The 21,378-nt window shown below is 40.2% G+C and overlaps 3 protein-coding genes across 7 annotated transcripts in view; all 3 read left to right on the forward strand.

Annotated features, from left to right (window-relative positions):
- LOC107690564 (probable E3 ubiquitin-protein ligase ARI7) overlaps positions 1–2,063 on the forward strand; it is a 3,973-nt gene extending 1,910 nt beyond the window's left edge. The window contains exons 3-4 of the mRNA XM_016488933.1: positions 1,344–1,514; positions 1,606–2,063. Coding sequence (XP_016344419.1) covers positions 1,344–1,514; positions 1,606–2,049 — 615 coding nt within the window. The 3' untranslated portion in view covers positions 2,050–2,063. The remainder of the gene's footprint in view (positions 1–1,343; positions 1,515–1,605) is intronic.
- An 8,635-nt stretch (positions 2,064–10,698) lies between these two features.
- On the forward strand, positions 10,699–16,825 carry LOC107690546 (RNA polymerase II subunit A C-terminal domain phosphatase SSU72). 3 transcript variants are annotated; one of them, XM_016488905.1, is made up of 6 exons: positions 10,699–10,894; positions 11,855–11,998; positions 15,043–15,182; positions 15,469–15,587; positions 16,551–16,680; positions 16,716–16,825. In XM_016488905.1, the coding sequence occupies exons 1-5, from the start codon at positions 10,815–10,817 to the stop codon at positions 16,650–16,652; spliced, it is 585 nt and encodes a 194-aa protein (XP_016344391.1). In that variant the 5' UTR covers positions 10,699–10,814; the 3' UTR covers positions 16,653–16,680; positions 16,716–16,825. The 3 variants fall into 3 exon arrangements, with proteins under 3 accessions (XP_016344391.1, XP_016344389.1, XP_016344392.1); XM_016488906.1 differs by having other exon boundaries at positions 10,728–10,758; positions 10,792–10,894; positions 16,551–16,825; XM_016488903.1 differs by having other exon boundaries at positions 16,551–16,825.
- A 1,172-nt stretch (positions 16,826–17,997) lies between these two features.
- tmem240b (transmembrane protein 240b) overlaps positions 17,998–21,378 on the forward strand; it is a 6,948-nt gene continuing 3,567 nt past the window's right edge. Inside the window, exons 1-3 of one of the 3 annotated variants that reach the window (XM_016488908.1) lie at positions 17,998–18,718; positions 18,866–18,988; positions 20,092–20,294. In XM_016488908.1, coding sequence (XP_016344394.1) covers positions 18,894–18,988; positions 20,092–20,294 — 298 coding nt within the window. In that variant the 5' untranslated portion in view covers positions 17,998–18,718; positions 18,866–18,893. The remainder of the gene's footprint in view (positions 18,719–18,865; positions 18,989–20,091; positions 20,295–21,378) is intronic. The other 2 variants (XM_016488907.1, XM_016488909.1) reach the window with 2 other exon arrangements.

Consider the following 21,378-nt stretch of genomic DNA (forward strand, 5'->3'; position numbering starts at 1 on the left):
TATATATATATATATATAATGTTTTTCTCTGCTCGCAGAAGCGCTGCAGGTGCATGTGAAATGATATGACCATGTCTATCCTCATACTGTTGTCTGCTACTTTTTGTGCATGTAAAATTAATCCCCGCAAAACAAATGTTAGCATTTTTAATGGGTCACAGACACTTATCCTTTCTAATTTAATTCAATTCTAATTTAAAATAACCTTGTCGGTTAACGGTTAATAATGGGTTAACGAGCGTCGGTTGTCAGTTAGGAAAAATAACCGAAATGAACATCCATAGTATCTATAAATTAGGGATGTCCTGAGCCGATCTCAAGGATCGGGATCGGGGCCAATCAAGCCTTTTTTAACTGATCGGTATCGGCTCTCCTAAGCCCGATCCTTATTTTATGTCAGCTGTCATGCCGGCGTCGTGCAGTACTCTCCTTCCAGTAGATTTGCCGTCATTTAAAGGAAAAGAAGATGCTCAAAGTATTCAGCCTCTATTAAAACCAAAAAAAGAAGAAATGTGTGTGTGATGCGTGAACCAGTGAGGTCTGTTCTAGCACCTCACACACGTTTGAGCTTCCGTGTTCAATGTATTTGATGCGCACTTTTGTAGTGATCTATCTGAGACGTTGTTGTTATAACTCGTTGCGTCTTGCTTCGGATTTGACTGAGAGACTGACAGAGCAAGCGTCATGCTTTCTAACCTTACCTCCACCTTTTTCTAATCATTTTGCAATTATTCTGCTAATTGTACATATAAAATACAGTAAGTTTACATCAGTAGTTCCATATTCCCAGATAGCACAGGTGCGTCTGCGAGACGTCTGGTAAAGATCTGGAAAGCATCTGCTGTGTACAAACATCTGATAGACGTCTCTAAGATGTCAGTTTTACATTATAAACATCTTCTAAACGTCTATTTGACATCTGATAGGAAACGTTCTGTAGATGTGTTGCAGATGAGCAAACACTAAAAAAATAGGTCTTGTAGACGTAATGCAGGCGTCAAATTGACGTATCTGAGATGTACGTGTGCTGTCAGGGTTCATTATTGTGATCACACAATCTGTTTACAATTTCTACCACTGTAACATGTTTACATCAACAAATGTCTTTATACAGTGTGTGTGTATATATATATATATACACACACACACACACACACATATACATATATATTACATTTACTCTCTGCTCAACTACATTGGATTGATTTTAATAACTTTAATGTACTTGAATTGTGCACCAAACACTATGAATATACAAGTGACTCTGATTGGATCGGCTTCACAAAAAAACCTGTTCAGTACGTCCCTATTGTAAACATTTTGGTTTTATTCTTTTCTAACAGGGTCAGTATAAATTTTACTGTCCAGCTATCACACATGGGACAGAAAAATGCAGTGCAGAGTGGCCATACTTGGAGGTCAGGAAACTGGCAGTGCTTAGTGATTCAGAGCAGGCTCATTTTGAAGAGAATATGGCTCTTCTGGTAGCAGCTGAGTACTGCGAGTTCAAATCAGTGAGTAGAAATAACATTTCAATAAATATGTCTTCTGGAACATGTGAATTCATTGACAGTTAATGAACTTTCTGGTATGTCTCTCTCTAAGTGTCCAAGCTGTGAGTCCTATGTTGAGCGAGAAGACCTGAGCAACCTGTGTGTGAAATGCACCATCTGCACAGCTGTGAAAAAGAAGAGCTTCCAGTTCTGCTGGCAGTGTCTGAGGGAATGGAAAGGACCAGCTGCTCATTCTCTACGCTGCAGTAATGAAGACTGTGTCCACCCAGATGTTGACAAGCTAGCAAAATGTACAAATATGAGGCTGTCTTATGTGAACAATGTAGAGTGTCCTGCCATTCGTGCCTGCCCAACCTGCGGTCTGCTTTTAGAACACAATGGGTTCGCTTGTAAAAACCTTATGTGTAAGCGCTGCAAGGTGGAGTTTTGCTTCCTTTGCCTAAAGCTGAAGCGTATTTGCAATCCGATCTGTGGACCTTATGATGTCTGTTCAGTTGCACCACGGCAGACTGAAATTCCAGTTTGGAAAAGATAATGTTAGAGATAGGATTAGGGATGTAACAACTCGCGATGCGATATGATTCACGATACTTGTTTCACGATACGATTTTCTCGTGATTTTTTTAACAAAATGAGACTTAAGACAAATTATAAATGAAAAAATGTCCTTTTATTATTTCTCAGACAAAAAAATCTCTCTGAAATCTCAAGCTAAGGCTTTGTCTGTGCTCTTTCTAGTGCAACCACTGCATTTTAATCACGATCCAAACAAAGATGCTGCATACATGCAACATGAGCAGTTTTTAATCTAAATTAGATCGTATTTTTTCGAAATTTGAAGCAAAAACAGAATGGTCTGACTATGTGAAACTATACTGAGAAGCTGCTCACTGCAGAGTAACTGGGTGGAGCTTACGTGAAGCCCACGTAAATGTGCCCAGATAGCACAGGTGCGTCTGCGAGACGTCTGGTAAAGATCTGGAAAGCATCTGCTGTGGACAAACATCTGATAGACGTCTCTAAGATGTCAGTTTTACATCATAAACAGGGATTGAAATTAACTTTTTCACTCACCAGCTAATTTGGCTACTAAATGTTTAAGTTACCGGCCATTCATAACTTCTACTAGCCAAAAAAAATTTGTAAAATACAATCAAACAAAAATTAAAAAGACAAAAATAAACCAACAGTTTGAGGCTGTCTACACTGGGCGTGACAAAGCGACCATTGCAAATAATTTTGTATCAGTGTGCGATATTGTCAAAAAATAATATCTCAATATTTTCTGTGATTTTATTGATAAAGATAATTAGTCGACATTGTGCTGAGTGTGTCATTGTGCTGATATCTTAAGGACTGCCGTGGACAGCTGACTCCTAAAGTTTTTTATATTCTTCATATTCTGTGTGCTGGTCAGTTCACAGCAGTGATAGAAATGAATCTTTTCCAATAAGTTTAAATTTGTACCTTTTATGGGCATTTTTACCTTTATAAAGCCCTTTTTTTTTTCTAAAAGTGTACATCATCTTTTGAGTCAAATTCTTACATTTAATCAGTCAATTATAATAATAAAACATTTAGGCTGTTACTAAACAAATTAAATCAGTATCAATAAAATTCATATTTGCATAAGTTGCATATGAAGTGGCATTTAGATGCATTTACACATGTTAATGCAGCTTAGAGGGACAAGAAATGCTTTAACCTGCGGTTACAAATGCATAAATAATGTTTTGGTATTTTAAACATGAAATGTTGAATACTGATATTTGAAATGATTTAAAAAATGAAAAGATACTTTAAATGTGAAATTAAAACCGCCAGCAGGTGGCAGCAAGTCACTGTTAAGAAGTGAGTCATTGCGATTGAACCGAATAATTTAAACGGTTGATTCATTCAGGAACGAATCACCGTCATGTTGCTCAGAGACACAACAGTACTGTGGCTGTGTTTGCAATGTTTTTTGTTGCCGAAATAGAGCAAAACAGGCAATATGGTGTCTAAAACGTAAGTCTCTTGATATTAACTCATTGTTTATTGAACTGTTGTATAAAATCAATATCACATTTGTATATCACAATATCACATTTCATATAAACTGATTTTTTTATAAAAAATGGCACTCTTCGTGTGATATTGATTAACTATATGAAATGATATAAATATATAAATTTTCTGCCCCCTTATCTTGAATTATGTGATCATTCTTAATGCATATTAATAGACTGAATCATGCAGTGAAAGAGCGCACTCTAAATGCATGCGCGCACTATAAGTTAGTCTAACCAGACTTCATCACGTCGCGTATGCTCGCCTCTGTAACGTTAGGTGTGTTTTGTTTGGTTTTTGCAATATACTCGATAATGTCATGATGTCTCACGAGTTCAGTATTTGCACTAAACCTGCGCAGATATGGCTTGCATGAACTTCCCCATCAAATTAATGAGTGAACATAACTTACGAAAAGTAACCCGCCAAATTGGCTAGTGATTTGACTGCGTTACCCGCCACAGCTGATTTTTATCTGCATTTGGTGGGTGTTAATTTCAAACCCTGATCATAAACATCTTAAAGACATCTTCTAAACGTCTATTTGACATCTGATAGGAAACGTCCTGCAGATGTCTTGCAGATGAGCAAACACTCTAAAAAATATGTCTTGCAGATGTTAATTCAGTGTCAAATAGATGTCTCTGAGATGTATGTGTGCTATCAGGGTAATTTTTGTCTAATGGGTGGAGCTAGAATATCCAACCCTACCCACAACTCTATCCCTCCACCCCATTAGACATCTAGAGAGGAGCTGGAAGTCATTTGACTCTGCAGTGAGTACCACCTGACAGCAGGTGGCGCTTATGGAACAGCAGATACAGCGTTTCCTTGGTTACCGCTGCAAACACAGCAGCTGCGCTAATAAACACAACTTTAGAGTCCCCATGAAATCAAAATTGAAGTTTTTTGTTTTTTAGTATGAATATGTTAGCTTTAAGGTTATCTGTACGCTGGTGTGCTCCAAAACAATGACAAAATTTGCATTTAGTAGATATAAGCATTCAAAACCTACAGTCTCTCACTTCCGGTGTTATGGATCATCTGGGGATCGCTATGGTTTCTGAGGCGCTGTTCAGTGTTCATTGTTATTGTGATTGTTCAGAAGGGCTTACATTTGCTAGCTCTACGTACCTTTGTTAATCACAACTTTTCATAATTATATCTTTAAAACACTGAGTAATTTTACAATCTGACATACAAATTAGTATGCATTTGTATGTATTTAACTTAGGAAAGCAGCTGGCATTTTTAAGCCATATGACATTCACTTCTAGCTAAAAGATGAATAAATATTTAATAATAATGTGCTATGACTGATAAACAGAGGTTTAGCGTTAAAGTAAAACATCCAGGCCGAAAGTAGGAGGAAGAGAAAGAAAGAATAGCCAAGTAAGCTCAAATAAAAAATTTAATTTAAAATCAAAACCAAAATGTGCTTTATTATCTAATAAATGTCACGTGTTTGTGGTGTTAATGAACAAATGTTGCTAAACTGCAAACTAACTCTCTCAGCACTGCACCGGAAACTCTTCACGAAACCTGACGTGCATGTTCAATTTAATACTTCATGTTATTTACATTTACATGTAGTTATTTTCTTTTAAATATATTTGACTCATTTTAAAGTATTTTAGTATTTAATGTAATTTCCACTTAAATGTAATTCTGTTTAGATTATGATATTTACATTTTTATTTACAGTGAAAACACATTTGAAATATATGAAAAGCACAGTTTAAAAGTATTTTGTTACGTAAAATATTTGGTTCATATCTATGTAAATATATTAATTTTAATGAGAGCAGTGTGAAAACTTGCCATTTATATATATATATTACATAATTTTAAGCATTTTAATATTTAACATAATTTTAATTTTAATATATATATATAGTTCATTTATGACACACACACACACACTCTCTCTCACACGAGAAAGTCAACCAGGTGAATGCCACCCTGATGATCGAGACTGGGGGACTATTAAGCAGGGCTTTTTTTCAGCAGGGCTGTTTCACTAAGCATAGAAGAAACACTTCATTGTACAATGTGTAGCTGTTGCTAAGTAACATAAAGCTCTAAACTGCTAGACAAGGGTTTTGAGCGCTTGAGCTAGTTAAGATTTTACATGAAACAGTTGTTTGAAGTGTTGATGACTTTTTTATCAGGTTGCCATGGCAACAGCCCAGATCCTGTTCCATGGCTTCTTCTACTGCAAATCGTTTGTGAGACACTAACACTTTATTTCACTAGTCCATTTTTTGATGTTCTGCTAACTGTAACTGTGTCAACTTATTCTGCTAACCCTAACCATATCCTAACAGTCTACTAGTGCTCTAATAAGATTTAGTTTACATGTAGTTGCTTACAGTTAGCAGAATGTCTAAAGTGGACGTCTCTAAACTAGCCGTCTTTCTCTCGCGGATGACCTCATGACCTTCAACCCTGTCTCAGACGGTGGTCATGGTGTGTCTTCAGCTGGCATCTAAGATCGAAGAGGAGCCGCGGCGAGTGAGGGACGTGCTGAACGTCTTCCACCACCTCAAACACGGGAAGCAGGTAACCTAACTTTAGGTCAGAAATGTTTTATGCATAAATATTTATGCAAGGATACAAATTCTTAAGTAATGCATTGTGTGTTTGCAAGCCACACCCTCTACAGCTTGCATTTTAGGCCAGAAATTGGAGATTTTTTAGATTTATATGCAGATTCTTAACCGAAGCATTTTATTTACACATAACCTGCATTTTACGCCAATAATGTACTTTTTACACAAGTACGCCAATTCCTTGCTAATGCATCACAAGCTTGTGTGCTACGGTTAGACTGATGCATTTCTTACATGCATATGCGCACAAAGTCCCACAGACACCGACAGAGGGAGCAGGAATGAGCGCGGAAAAAGGCATATTCATCTCACAGGAGATTATGTCATCGGGTGGGGGAGGGGCCCCAAAACTGACCAATCAGCTGGTCAGTTTTCAAACGTTGCGTCGGGTCGCCCCGCCCATCACGGACCCCCCAAATCCCTCATATTCGGGTTGTGCCTCATCGGGAGTCTCAATCTCAATCCCAGCGTTTGTTTTCTCCAAGAACGGAGACGAAAACCCCACCGAGGTCAGTCTTTCTCTTTATTAATCTATCAGTGTGCATAGACTACTATTTAACTTGTGTTTACCTCTCGCCCAGTCGCTGATGTTGGTGAGCAGCACCACTCGGCCCCTGCTTGGCTGCATCTGGGACTTTTCGTCAGTCTACAGCGGCCTGGCCTTCGCCACCTCCTCCATGGTGATCCACGAATCCCATCCCATCTGCCTGATGAGTGTCACCAACCACTCCATGCTCACGGACAAACATGAAGAGCCGCCAATGACGGGCGGCTAAGATGAGCTCCATGTTCCTAGAGCAGTACCGACCAAACTCTAAGTATTCAACTGAAGACCTGGTGTGTGACATCTGCATCCTTGAAGACCCCACAAAATGGTTTGGCAAGCAGTTTTCTGTGCATTTTCCTGTGTTGATGCACATTGAAAATTGGATACGCCCCCAAGTGCAAGATGATGTCATCAATGTTTTTGGTTTGTTTTCCCAACAGAGAAACAGTATAATTTTAATCTCTACTAAAAGGTTCATTTTCATTGGGACACTAGCATGGTGATGACCTCAATGTTACAGACATGATCAATTTGGATTTGGATTTCTCTCAAATCTAGTGTACAGATCCAACCGGTTGATAGGGACCAACAAGAGCTACTAAGCAGTACAGTGCCAGACCCAAACCTTAATTATACTGTGATGATGAACTAATGATCTTCATGGATCCTCTATTGTGGCCGTAATCCTCTGGGAACAGATGCACTGGCTGTGAGCAAGTCGCTTCATGTTTTTGGTTCTCCATGGTGAACATATTTAGACAGGCTTTGAACCCTGTCTTGTTTTTAGGCAGATGAATATAACTTTTAAAACAGTCCAGCACAAACGTTACTGCCGCTCATCAACGGCAACATCAAGAACGATCCTCTGTAGGCTAGCCCATCCCATTTAACAATGCTCGGTCTGACATTCGCGGCCTTCGAAGGATGCAGCCTTTGAATTGGGACACAGCTAGTATCAGAGAATAAAAGGACGAGTGATAGTAGAACATCTCTGTGTGTTTTCTCAGGTGATCCTCTGAATAGCCTCTTTATTTTGTCTTGCGGCACCAGTGTCACCTCTGTCAACTACTTCAACTACAACCGCTGATCTTCCACCTCTTCCACGGCGTACCTGCTCATCGTCGCTCTCATCGCTAGCATCGCCTTCATCGCGCTGTCGCCCATCGTCCTCGCAGTGGGCCGCAGGAAGCTCAGAGCGTTTATGAACTCAGTTCTGTCGAGTATAATCTGACAGACAGACCTCTCGCTCTATATGGACAGACAAACTACAGATATCAGAGACATGTCATATTATTTTCTGCATCATAATAGTGTGTTTCGGTGTGTCGCATTATTTATTTTTTTATAAAGTGGCATGTATTTACTCAAGAACGAAGAATCCCAATCCCAATCAAAGCTGAGAATCCCGATTCCTGAATTTAAATTCAATTTGAATTGACAAACCAAATATGATGCATTAAACTGAATGAACCCTGTTGAAAAAACCAGCATATGCTGGTTAGGTATGTTTTGACACTGGGATGCTGGTTTATGCTGGTCCTTTGCTGGTTATGCTTAAACTGGTATTTTGCTGGTTTAAGCTGGTCCTTTGCTGGTTATGCTTAAACTGGTCTTTTGCTGGTTTAAGCTGGTCCTTTGCTGGTTTATACTGGTCCTTTGCTGGTTTATACTGGTCCTTTGCTGGTTTATACTGGTCCTTTGCTGGTTTATACTGGTCCTTTGCTGGTTTATACTGGTCCTTTGCTGGTTTATACTGGTCCTTTGCTGGTTTATACTGGTCCTTTGCTGGTTTATACTGGTCCTTTGCTGGTTTATACTGGTCCTTTGCTGGTTTATGCTGGTCCTTTGCCAGCACATGACCAGCATAAACCAGCAAAGGACCAGCTTAAACCAGCATCCCAGCGTCAAAACATATCTAACCAGCATATGCTGTTTTTTTCAACAGGGAAATAGAATGATTTAATGCATATCAAATCATATAACTGCTGTAAGAGCATCTGCTTTCTCGGTGCCAACCTGAATGAAATTGAAGTATCAGTAAGGGTTAGTTTGAGTAATTTCATTTGTCCTGAGAAGAAACGTCCTGAACTGAAGGTTTGTAAACTTGTGTTTTCTGTTTTTACTTTGCAAACGTGAATATTAGCAAGTTTATAGTCACGTAAAATCATGTTTGCCTGTTTATGCCACATAATGGTTATCCTTCCACAGATTCCAGCGCCCTGAGCTGTTGCTCCTTTCCTCCTAGAATGGTTTTAAATGTTTGTTTGTTTGTTTTCCGCCTTATACTGAGCTATCATTTGGGTTAAATGTGTCACCCAGACTGCTGGGTTAACTGTGCAGCCCGATTGTTATGATAGATGAACCCTTTCCTGAATTTATCCACCAGATTGGCTGTATTTTTGCTTCTAACCCAGCATTTATTACAGAGCATAGTCTTTAAAATGGTGCCAAACAACACGAAGCAAACGAGATTGATTCCTTGAAAAGAAATACGTAAGAAGTTCTCTTCTTGTACATTGTGTTAAGGAAATGTCTCTGTTTCTGCGTCAGTCAGATGTGTGTTGTATTGAGTTGTGTTTTTATCTCTGCTCACACCTGAGGCTCTGATGTGTTTCTACCGCCACCTAGCGACCATTAAACAACACTGAACCACAGCACAGGACTGATTTAACTCGTAATCCATAACCAGATTTAAGGAAAACAAAATACTATGGAAGTCAGTGGCAACCACCAACTGTTTGATTACCAGCAATCTTCAAAATATCTTCTTTTGTGTTCAACATAAGAAAGCAACTCATACAGGTTTGGAACGACATGAGGGTGAGTAAATGATGACAGAATTTTCATTTTTGGGTGAACTATCCCTTTAAGCTTATGGGGCTGTCACGTGACGAACAAACGACTGGAAACAGGTGAACTACTTGATTAGTTCCAGTACAGAACCTATAGGATGTTGCGCATGCGCGACTGAACGAATCACTCCCCGAGACGACTCGTTCTTCCCGAGTCACATTCAAGATTCGTTCGAGAACGACCCGACACTAGAACTCAGGATCAGAAACTAGTCTTGAATCCACTGAAACCGCTGCGCTGCTCCTGAGATGCACTTTCACGACACTACTTACACACCAGCTGTGTTCGGAATGCAATACTAACCTACTGTTTAGTGGATCTCTTACTTTTGAGAAATAGAAAAGTAGGCATTATTCTGAAAGAGTGTGCTGCTTTGTCACATGACCTTATCATGTTGCACGTGAGAGGCATCCAGATTCTTAAAAAGACTGTTTGCATGTTTTAGCACAATTAAAAATGTTGGCAATCAAATAATGAGTCGAGTAAGACTGTCTAGTTCATTCGTCACAGGTCGGAGACATTGCATTGTGGGATACAGTACACTGCAGAGATAGTAGAAATAATATGACAAACATAGCCAGACACACAAACAAGCTTTTTTCCTGTGTTTATGTGCGTTTTCATCTATAGTCTCGTTTAATAATCCCATTTACCAAAAAACTGTGCACTCATTGATATTTAGACTGATAGCTATATAAATATTTGTTTTAGAAATGCAAAATAACTGCATATGATGACTTTGTGTAAGGTAAAATGATTTACGTGTATTCGAGGGATGCTGTAGTTTTGTACTCAAACCCAATCATTTACAGTATGCCTCATCTTTTCTAATTCTGAGTTAGTGATATTCACCAAAATAAGGACCCAGTGACAGTCTTTTGAATACTGTGCTCTGTAATACAAACCTTTTGTGTCAATAAACGAGGGTGAATTTAATAAACTGGCTTGTTTAGTTTTATTATTTTTGTTGTCTTAAAAGGAACTTATAAACAGATTGAACTCTCTAAAGGAAGGATGTACCTGATGTGTTATTCGTCATTCTGATTCGCGGGGTTTGCTGAGGCCTCAGCGGAAGCCCCGCCCACTGTCCCTCCCCCCATTGTGACGCGTCACTGACAGCTGCGCAGCGCAGCCGCCATTTTCTTCCCATCCGCGGATCCGAGTAGAAGCGCTGAACCGAGCTCTCGTGCCGAACCGATCTCTCAAACCCGCTGCACTCTCCCCGGGCTTTAGATAGCGATGCCGGCCCATCCGCTGCGTGTCGCGGTCGTGTGCTCCAGCAACCAGAACCGCAGCATGGAAGCGCACAACATCCTGAGGTAACGACGAGAAAGAACGAGCCGAAACCGAGCCCGACACCGCCGCGCCGTTGTTTTTCCTTCGTTCCGCATCCTCAGCGTTCGATCGGTGTCCAGATGGTCCAAACGCGGATCGGAATCGAACCGGGACAGTCAGATCACGAGAACCGAACCGAACCGAGCCGGAGTCATTTAGAGAAAACGACTTTATGCTTTTTGTACAGAAACAAACAAATTGAAGCTGATGGAGATCGCCTAAAAGCTTGAGCTGAAAAATAGAGAAAGTTCTGGAATAAAGTAGTCAGACTTAGATTTTATTTTATAATACAGAGGTAACGATGGTTATAGAAACGCACTGCAGTACCACGGTACTGAATCATTAGCATATTAGTTTACTATGGTATTCACATGGTACTTCATAAAATACTAGTACATACCAAAATTATGGAACCTCTTTATAAGCCAGATAAAATGAGTAGAAGTGATATAGTAAAAAATGTAGACTTTAGTCAGGGAAGCGCCATATTTAATTTTTGACCGGAATGAAAACGAGGCTGTGAGGGACTGAAGTACATGGACTGATCAAACGTGTTTTTAAAAGTCGTGAGATGATAATTACGCAATCACAGCCCTGACAGCACACGCACATCTCCGAGACGTCTGCAAGAGTGTTTGCTCGTCTGCTATACATCTACAGGACGCTTCCTATCAGATGTCTTTAAGATGTTTATGATGTAAAACTGACATCTTAGAGACGTCTGTCAGATGTTTGTACACAGCAGATGACGTGATCTTTTTAAACGGTGCGTTTGTCCCTCACAGCCTCGTTTTCATCCGTTCGTTACCGACTAAGGTCTGCGTATCTAGGTCAGGTAAGTCGACGCAGGTCGAGAGGGATTTCTCTTCACGTCTGTTCTGTCCTCATGTGTTTGCTGTTCTGATGTCTTGTGGATTCTCACCGTCTCTCTGTTACTCCCACAGCAAGCGAGGGTTTGATGTGCGTTCCTTCGGCACGGGAACCCACGTGAAACTCCCAGGACCCGCTCCGGACAAACCCAACATTTACGACTTCAAAACCACTTACGAGCAGATGTACAACGACCTGGTCCGTAAAGACAAGGAGCTGTATCCCTAGCTTATACACACAGAAATACATCTGCTAGAGCCCCAGAATCAAACGAGACCCCTGATCGATTAGACGACTGAATGAACACTGAGCAAACGCAGAAGCTCTCTGAGAAAGGAAGGTTCTTTATTGGCATCGATGGTTCCATGAAGAACCTTGAACATCCACAGAGACTCTTTTGTACGAAAGGTTCTTTAGATTTTTAAAAGAATGGTAATTGGTTACTTTAAGAACGCTTCATCGAAAGGTTCTTTGAGGAACCCAAAATGGTTGTTTTACGGCCAAACCATTTTTGAAACCTTTATTTTTAAGTGTGATTATCGTAGGGACTGCAACATAACGCATGGTTTAAATCGCAGGGGGTTCAACATGAGCCTCGCTGTTTTAGTGAAGATTACGGTTGCAAAACGGTGTAAAATTTCCAGTAAATTTCGGAAATATTCCAGAAATTTTGGAAACTTTCCAGGATTTTTTTGGAATATTCCAGGGATTTTTGGAAAGTAAATGAATTTTCCACCCCTTTGCAACCCTACTGAAGATAAGCAACTGCAGCGACCCGTCTTTTTTCTTCTGAACTCTATGGAGTGTGTTCCTCACATTAAAGGGATAGTTCACCCAAATATGATGGTTCTGCCATTATCTGCTCTCCTCGTGTCGTTCCAAACCTGTGTTCGTTCTTCTGTGGAACACGACGGAAGATACTTCCCGGTGATCTTCAGAATATCTGCTGTTGTGTTTCACCGGCGAAAGAAAGTCAGGTTTGGAACGAGTAAATAACGACAGATTTATAAGTCACCTGATGACACTCTGATCTGCTGCATTTATTGTGCAAGAAGAAAAAAGCCTAAATTCATTGGCAAAGAGACGAGCATGGGCAGTGTGTGCTGAGGTTTATTATGCCCGTTTGGATGCGGTTGTCCAGACTGATTCATTGAGTTCACAGGAAAGCAGGTCACAGATTGATTCCTCTAATGCGTCACACACGACTCATTCATCAGACCTGCGGGATTCCCATTAGCCACAGCATTTAACCCATTCATGTTCGACCAGATCAAACCATAAGCATTCGTATAAAGTAGATGTAGGTTTCGATGGCAACCCCGTCACCTGTAGAAGTCTATGGCAGGAAGGGTTTAGCTTTAGTGTGTCAGAAGAGGTTCAGTTAATCTCAGTTCTCCAGAGGATCAGAGGCAGAATAAGTGAGGACCCTTGTGGTTTATATGTGGTAACGGTTTTAAGTCAAGCATAACTAGTGCTAGTGCTCATTTAGGGTAATAGTGATTGAATCCGTTAGCATTAGTGCTTGTGCTCCGGACATGAATGATTCCTCGGATCACGCGTCTCGTGATTAGACCGCAAAAATCCTGTTCTTAGTGAATTCAGATAGTTTATTTTATTTTAGCAAGCAACATTTCTTGAGCATTTAACCTCACAGATTGTGTTTTGTCAACCCGATCTCATGAAAGTGCGTATAAATAGTACGCCAAATAAAAACAAAAACTTGTGGTATTGATATGCAAAAATGGACTTTGGCGTGCATATGCTACGCGATGGGTAAGTTTAGGGTTGTGGGGTAGATGCATATATGTATGCGAAAACTGCGTATTATATGCAAGCCAAAAACATGCGTATCATATGCACGCCAAAGTCCATTTTTGCATATCAATACCACAAGTTTTTGTTTTTATTTGGCGTACTATTTATACGCATTTTCATGAGACCGGGCTCGTTCTGTACAGGTGTGTTTAGTCGTATTGGCTTATTTTGACCAGGAGAGTCGTATCTTTTTCCTGAGAATGCTAGGTAATGTTCTCACGTCGCACTAGAACTGACTGACTTTGCTCACTCGGGGTGTAAAAACCTCACAAAAGAGTTGTCGCACTTTCTTGGGGATTTCTTTCCCACTTTGTTACTCTTGTGTTCTCCTTCAAAAATGATCGGCGTCGGCTCCGATGGCCTCGTGGGCAGCGTGCTGACATGTAGCGCCTTTGCGCTTCGGGCGTCCCGAGTTCGAGTCCCGGCTCGTGGACCTTTCCCGATCCCACCCCCCTCTATCTCTCACCCACTTCGCTTCCTGTCGACCAACTGTCCTATCTAAATAAAAGGCATAAAATGCCACAAAAAAAAAAAATGATCGGCGTACGTAATTATGCTGTATCATCACCAAATATTTCATTCAATCAGATTAGTTGGCACAAGTTTTATGGGGTTTATTGGAGCTGATTGATCATAGGCCTTGAGTGAAAAGCATTATTTGTGGATAATTTTGTCGATATTCAACAGAAACGATCAGTCCGCTCCAAAAAGAAACACAAAACCTGTGCTGATTGAAAGAAAAAAGCTGACAGAAAGATTGAAAATCCGGTGATAATACAGCATGATGAGAGAGATCCAGTCGATGAAAACCAGTCTGACGCGGTGTTGCTTCTCAAGTACATTTGTCTTGTTTTAAAGATTTTTTTAGATATTTTTAACGAGACAAAAACCTTTTGCTTTTAGTCATTCACCTGGTGAATGATAGAACGTGAAAAAAATACAGATTTTCATGTTAACTTTGTTAAATTTAATAAACCATACTTGCAAAAATAAGTATAAAACTGGATTTGCAGTGATATGACGGGAAGGCAATGAAAAAATCAACACTCGTGTTCAAATCTGAAGCTTTTGATGGATAAAGTCCCTCATAAACAACCGTACCGCGTCTGATTTACAGGAGGCTTTAGAGCAGCAGTGCAAAGAAAAGCAGAAACTGTTTTTTGTTAGTTAGATGTTCGCTGGTTTGTTTATACTGCTGATGATGAATGTTTCCATATTGGCCAGACTCTGCAGTGTTTAATTCGCTGAATTAGTTCAGTTGATCCTAGTGAGTATAGTTAGTAATGTGTAAGGACATCAGAAGTGACTTCCAGAGGCTGGCCAATAGATGGCGCTAGTGTACGTGTTTCCAGTGTTTTAACCCTTTGTAGACACACAGTTTGATGTGTTCTGGAGTGTTTGGTCCTTTGGTCAGTGTTTTGTGTTCCTTGACCGCTCTGCTCCTCAGATACACACAGAACGGGATCTTGCACATGTTAGACCGCAACAAGCGCATTAAGACGCGGCCCGAGCGCTTCCAGAGCTGCAAAGAGCAGTTTGACCTGGTGATCACGTGTGAGGAGCGTGTGTACGACCAGGTGCTGGAGGGTGAGGAGTGTGTGTGTGTGAGAGAGGCTGACCAATAGATGGCGTGAGTGTGTGTGTGTGTGCGCGTGTGAGAGTGTGTGCGCGTGTGAGAGTGTGCGAGAGTGAGACTGTGTGTGAGAGTGAGAGTGTGTGTGAGAGTGAGTGTGTGTGTGTGAGAGAGGCTGACCAATAGATGGCGTGTGTGTGTGTGTGTGAGAGAGAGTGTGTGTGTGTGAGAGAGGCTGACCAATAGATGGCGTGAGTGTGTGTGTGTGGAGCTCCAGAGTAACCCGTGTGTCTCTTTCAGACCTGAACTCTCGCGAGCAGGAGACCTTTCAGCCCGTGCACGTCATCAACGTGGACATCCAGGACAACCACGAGGAGGCCACGCTGGGGGCCTTCCTCATCTGTGAGCTCTGCCAGTGTGTGAGTACAGACCCCAACACCTGGAGTTACTCATACCAGTTTAATAAAATCATTCTGGACGAATTCATTGTGCTCATGTTTCATGCATTCTGTTCAAAAAAAACGTCCCCCCCCAGGGTTATTATAGTTAACTACACTTCAAAAAAAATAAAACCATCAAAAATTGTTACTTGAAATAATATAAACCTTACCTGAAATGAAATAAAATTGGTTTATATTTTGGTTATATATATAGTTTTTAACTTATTTAATATCAGCTAGTTGCCAAAGCAACATTTCTCATTTTCAAAAACAAAAAACTATACCAACATATATATAATGTAATATAAACATAAATATATAAAAATGACAAAATTACATAAGGTTTACATAATATTGTCATTTTAATGTTTTTTTTTTTTAAATATGCTTAGTTTATTACAAAATTTCAATCTTTTTATTTTTGTTTTCATTGTAATTTTAATTAAAATAAATAAAATACAATTTTCAGTGTTTCATATCTTACATAAAATGTTAAAAATAAAACGAAAATATCGAGGAAAAAAAAACTAATACTATATCAGTGATACTAAAATAACATAATAAAATAAACGTGCGGAAATTGTCGTTAAAACCGTTCTGATGTTACTTTACACAAAAATGGTTTTATCAACAATTTACACATTTTATGTTTGTAATTTTTATAGCACAAAATGTATGTAAGAATGCTTTTATGAGTAATAAAAGAGCCCCACTCGAATAACTATTCTTAGATATTCTCATTAAATGCATTACTTTACATAAAGGTTTTACGAACATATTACATCCGTGTGTTTCCTGAACATTAATGAATCCGTTCTTGTGTAAATGATCATCTTACATAATCTTTCAAAATTCAGAAGAAACTCAATAACTCAGCTTCTTACATAAAAGTGGCAGTTTAGCATCAGAAGTGTTTTTGACGAGTGGTTTGCTGCGTCTCAGATTCAGCACACGGACGACATGGAGAACGAGATGGACGAGCTCCTGCAGGAGTTTGAGGAGAAGAGCCACCGGCCGTTCCTGCACACCGTCTGCTTCTACTGACCGCCGTTGCCATGGCAGCAGCGTAACGGCACGACCGCCGCTCATTCACACGCAGAAACTCTGACGCGACGCGAGCTGCTCAGGACTGTAACCCTGCCGCGGCTCCACTCCGACTCAACGCAAGTCCTGAGGTTCTGGTTTTGATGAGCTTTCGAATGCTGATTCCTGCTGTATCCCTGATGGAAAAAAACAGCATATGCTGGTTAGGTATGTTTTGAAGCTGGTTTAAGCTGGTCCTTTTGCTGGTTTAAGCTGGTCCTTTTGCTGGTTTATGCTGGTCATGTGCTGGTTTATGCTGGTCATGTGCTGGTTTATGCTGGTCATGTGCTGGTTTATGCTGGTCATGTGCTGGTTTATGCTGGTCATGTGCTGGTTTATGCTGGTCATGTGCTGGTTTATGCTGGTCATGTGCTGGTTTATGCTGGTCATGTGCTGGTTTATGCTGGTCATGTGCTGGCAAAGGACCAGCATAAACCAGCAAAGGACCAGCTTAAATCAGCATCCCAGCATCAAAACATACCTAACCAGCATATGCTGGTTTTCAACAGGGAATGCAACTGAGGAACATTCAGAGAGACGAAACGGTTCTAGAGTAAAACTAGCGCTGTCGCGAGAGCCTGGTCTGAGCGTTTAGGACCTGCGATGAAGCCCTACAGTTATTAGTGAGGGTTCTCCTGCAGCTGGACACTGACTTCATCTGATCACGTGCTTAAAAAGGGGTTTGATTTCGATGATGTAATGTTTCATGACTCTTTTGGTTTCCTCATGAATTGATTTCGTCATTATTTAAACATGGGATTTGATACCTGTTGAGCATATTTTGTGTTGTTTTGTTTTTCTTTAATTTTGTAAATGAAAAGAAGATTCTGTAACTGTACATGAAGCAGCCCAGAGTGCCTGAGATTATATTCTTGTGTATATATTGCGCTATAAATGAATGAATGAAATGAATAAAGCGTTGATGAATCTCAAGGGATGCGTTTTTCCTTCTTAAACGACACGGCGGTGTCAAATTTACTCTAAAGATCCCCTTACGAGAATTAACCATGGTTTTACTCCAAATAAAACATGCACTTAAATCACGGTATTTGTAGTGAAACTGTGGTTATATCAATACGCCAAAAAAAAAACATGGTTACTATACTTTTACTGTAGTAACGCCATGGTTAATTTTCGTAAGGGACGGTAAAAACGAGAACGGTAATGTTTGAATAATCTTAATAGCGAGCTGTTACCATGACAATGACATTGTTGGAATATTCAGGACGATTTTTCCAAGTGATGAACGATAAATCCCTGACAGCCAATCAGAATCGATCCTGCTTTAAAGCGCGCGAACATTAATGCGGAGCGTTATCTTGCGTTGGTGTGAACACTCATTACACTTATCTCTATAATAATGTAAACGGCACTTTAAAAGAATAGCGGCGTCCAGTATTATAGCGAAATGTCGTTGGAAACGATTTGTTTCCAGCTGATGAACGATAGAGATGCTGGCAACCAATCAGAATCCACTCAAATTAAAGCGACACGACAAAAAAAAACAAAAACTGCGCGCTCTTAGAATAACCGCTATTTAGTTATAATTATCGTTTTTGGTGTGAAGGAGTCTGAACTGTCCAGAAACCACTGTAGCACAATGTTACATTACAAAACGAAAAGAAAAGGCAAACACATGCGATGCCGCGATGTAGGCTAAAGCATGGTATTACCGTGGTAACGTTACTTCTGTAGGTGTGCCGCGTGCGTCTGACATTCCAGCTGAGCGTGACGCAGGAGCTCCTCATTAAGCTAATGCACTGATCTGAGATCTGATACAGTCAACCTCCAGCAGCGTCAGATCACTTACAGACGCGGAAACAAACACCTGCTGGAAGCGAGCGAGGCGTTCGACGCGCCGTCGTGATGTAGCAACGCGCCGCGGAGGAACATCGAGCCGCAGGTGAGACATCTGATGCTCCGCCGATGATGAAGATGATGAAGGGTTGCGCTGATCTGCGGACTGTGGCGAAGACGCGGCTCTACTGATGGCGGTGTTTGTGGTGTCTGGAGCGGTTCTGGTGCTGGTAAGAAGATCTGTGTGAGCATCTGCTGAGGAACTACGCAGCTCTCACACTGACCGCAGCTGAACTTTATTCATTATTGTGTGGTTTTCTGTGGACAAGCATGCTGAAATGCAGTTTTAAACGCTGATCGCTGGGAAATGGCAGTAGTTTTGGTGTTTTCCAGGCCATCGTGTGTATGTCCGACATGAATGCGCTGCTGGACCGATTTCACAACTTCATCCTGCCGCGCATGCGCGGACCGGAGCGCGTGTGTCACTGCACCTGCGGCAGGTAAGGCGCGCTTTCATTCCTATTGGCTCGTCCTGAAAAACACGCGCGGTGATACAAAGTATCATTTAAATTCCGAATCTCCGATTGCTTGACAAAATGCTACATAGCGTTAAATTGGCTATTTTCTGTAACCGCACAGATGTTAACTAGTTAAGAACCGTACCGAACTTATTTGCGACGCGATTTTCGGTGTATGTTCATTAGCCGCTATATTCGTAAATATTACATTATTCGTAAATAAGTAGAAGAATAACAAAGTGCAGTAGCGTATCGTGCAGTAACAATCCCGTGTGTTTATAATAAAATAATATACTGTAGCCTATGCTAGTTTGCGATATCAAGCAGCGATTGTTTTTGTACCGCGGAAATAACTGGAAAAGAATGCAAAATAAAAATTAAAAAAAATATTAAAATTCTGTCCACAGTGTATGTAAAATATAGGCCTATGCTAAATATATTTTTGAATATTCCGCCTTCATATACGAAAATATTTCAAAATGTATTATTAAATATATTCATAATACAGCCTAGATTTAGATGTGTGATGCGCTATAGACAACACATAATATATTAAAATAAATATTTCCAAATGTGACACGTGAATGTAATTTCTTATATATGGACGGCAAAATCTATTTTTAGATGCTTTTAAAAAAATATATATTTCTATTTTAAATTATGTTTTTAAAGATATACATAAAAGTCCAAATATGTATTGATAGAAAATATATTTACCTAAATATATATTTGAGCAAATGTGTTTTTTGGCCTTTTTTTTGTATGTTTTTGAGGGTTAAATATATGTATAAAATTGATTTTATATAAAAATATTTTATGTTTACAGTTGTATATATATTTTATATTTATAATTATATATAAATGATATATTTAAATGTTTTTTAATTACTATTCTTGCATTAAAAATAAGGCGTGTAGGTCTTTTTTTGTTTGTTTTTGTGAAAAGAGCGACTCCCACACAGGAGGAAAGGCCTGCAGGAATCTCCACTGATCTCAAACTCTGCTAAGATTAGTCAAAGATCTCAATCTCATCGCTGGTGGTGAAGACCTGGTGGTTTAATGAGATGTTCTTGTCGCTGCCACAGGCACCATGTGGAGTACGTGATCCCGTACGAGGGCTCGGTCTCGGCGAGCTCCGTGGGTTCCTCCGCCGGGAGCAGTGTGAGCAAGCAGGAGCTGGACCTGGTGCTGGGTCTCCTGATGGGCTTCTGCATCAGCTGGATCCTGCTGTGGCTGGATGGAGCTCTTCACTGCGCACTGCGCTTATGGAGGTCCAGCAGACACTACGGTGAGAGGAAGCACCATCGTGAGGAACCGTCTCAGATGCTTTAGGCTTAGCCCTCAGAACGCATTCGGGCCTGTTTTCAACCAGGAGAGATATGTTCAAAATTCTAAAAAAAATAAAAAAGCATAGTTTTTAGTAAGGGAATGAAGACCTGGTGGTTTAATGAGATGTTCTTGTCGCTGCCACAGGCACCATGTGGAGTACGTGATCCCGTACGAGGGCTCGGTCTCGGCGAGCTCCGTGGGTTCCTCCGCCGGGAGCAGTGTGAGCAAGCAGGAGCTGGACCTGGTGCTGGGTCTCCTGATGGGCTTCTGCATCAGCTGGATCCTGCTGTGGCTGGATGGAGCTCTTCACTGCGCACTGCGCTTATGGAGGTCCAGCAGACACTACGGTGAGAGGAAGCACCATCGTGAGGAACCGTCTCAGATGCTTTAGGCTTAGCCCTCAGAACGCATTCGGGCCTGTTTTCAACCAGGAGAGATATGTTCAAAATTCTAAAAAAAATAAAAAAGCATAGTTTTTAGTAAGGGAATGAACCTGTGCAGATGCTTTAAGACCCTCAAAACACACATCATTTATCATTCCCCCCCCCCCAGATTCTTAAGTATTCTTTTTTAAGGGAAATAACCAATTAAAATGACTCGGGTATGTATGGAGCACCATTGGTGTCAAAAATACTTTTGTTAAATGATCTAGTATGAAGTTATATTAGTGTCAAAAATGTGTAAAAATATGCAGCCTTTTCCTCATATCTCACACACTTTTGGACTGAATTTTGTTGATGAACATAAATTTGTGCGTCTATCGACATGAAAAATGGATCACTTTTTTTTTTACTAAAAGTGAAAGTTTATGCAAGTAATATGAGTTTATTTAGTTAGAACATTTTTCAGAGTAATATTTATGTTGTTTTGATAGAAATAATATGTAGGTTTTATAAATTCGTGCTTAGAGACTTATAAATTCAAAGAACTTGAATTAAATGTATTCATTCTCATGAGGTTAATACTGGTAATTCTCACATTATATGATCTTATAAATTCCATACAATGATATATTCATATCAAATTTCTCATCAATATAAAAA

This window comes from Sinocyclocheilus anshuiensis, unplaced genomic scaffold (assembly GCF_001515605.1).
Source record: "Sinocyclocheilus anshuiensis isolate Anshui unplaced genomic scaffold, SAMN03320099.WGS_v1.1 scaffold1849, whole genome shotgun sequence".
NCBI classification, from domain to species: domain Eukaryota; kingdom Metazoa; phylum Chordata; class Actinopteri; order Cypriniformes; family Cyprinidae; genus Sinocyclocheilus; species Sinocyclocheilus anshuiensis.

Excerpts from the sequence above, each read along its gene's own strand:
- LOC107690546 (XM_016488903.1), top strand. The coding sequence starts at position 10,815 with ATGCCGGCCCATCCGCTGCGTGTCGCGGTCGTGTGCTCCAGCAACCAG. Across the intron at positions 15,183-15,468 it reads GTACGACCAGGTGCTGGAGG|ACCTGAACTCTCGCGAGCAG; the intron begins GTGAGGAGTGTG and ends TGTCTCTTTCAG. Across the intron at positions 15,588-16,550 it reads TCTGTGAGCTCTGCCAGTGT|ATTCAGCACACGGACGACAT; the intron begins GTGAGTACAGAC and ends GCTGCGTCTCAG.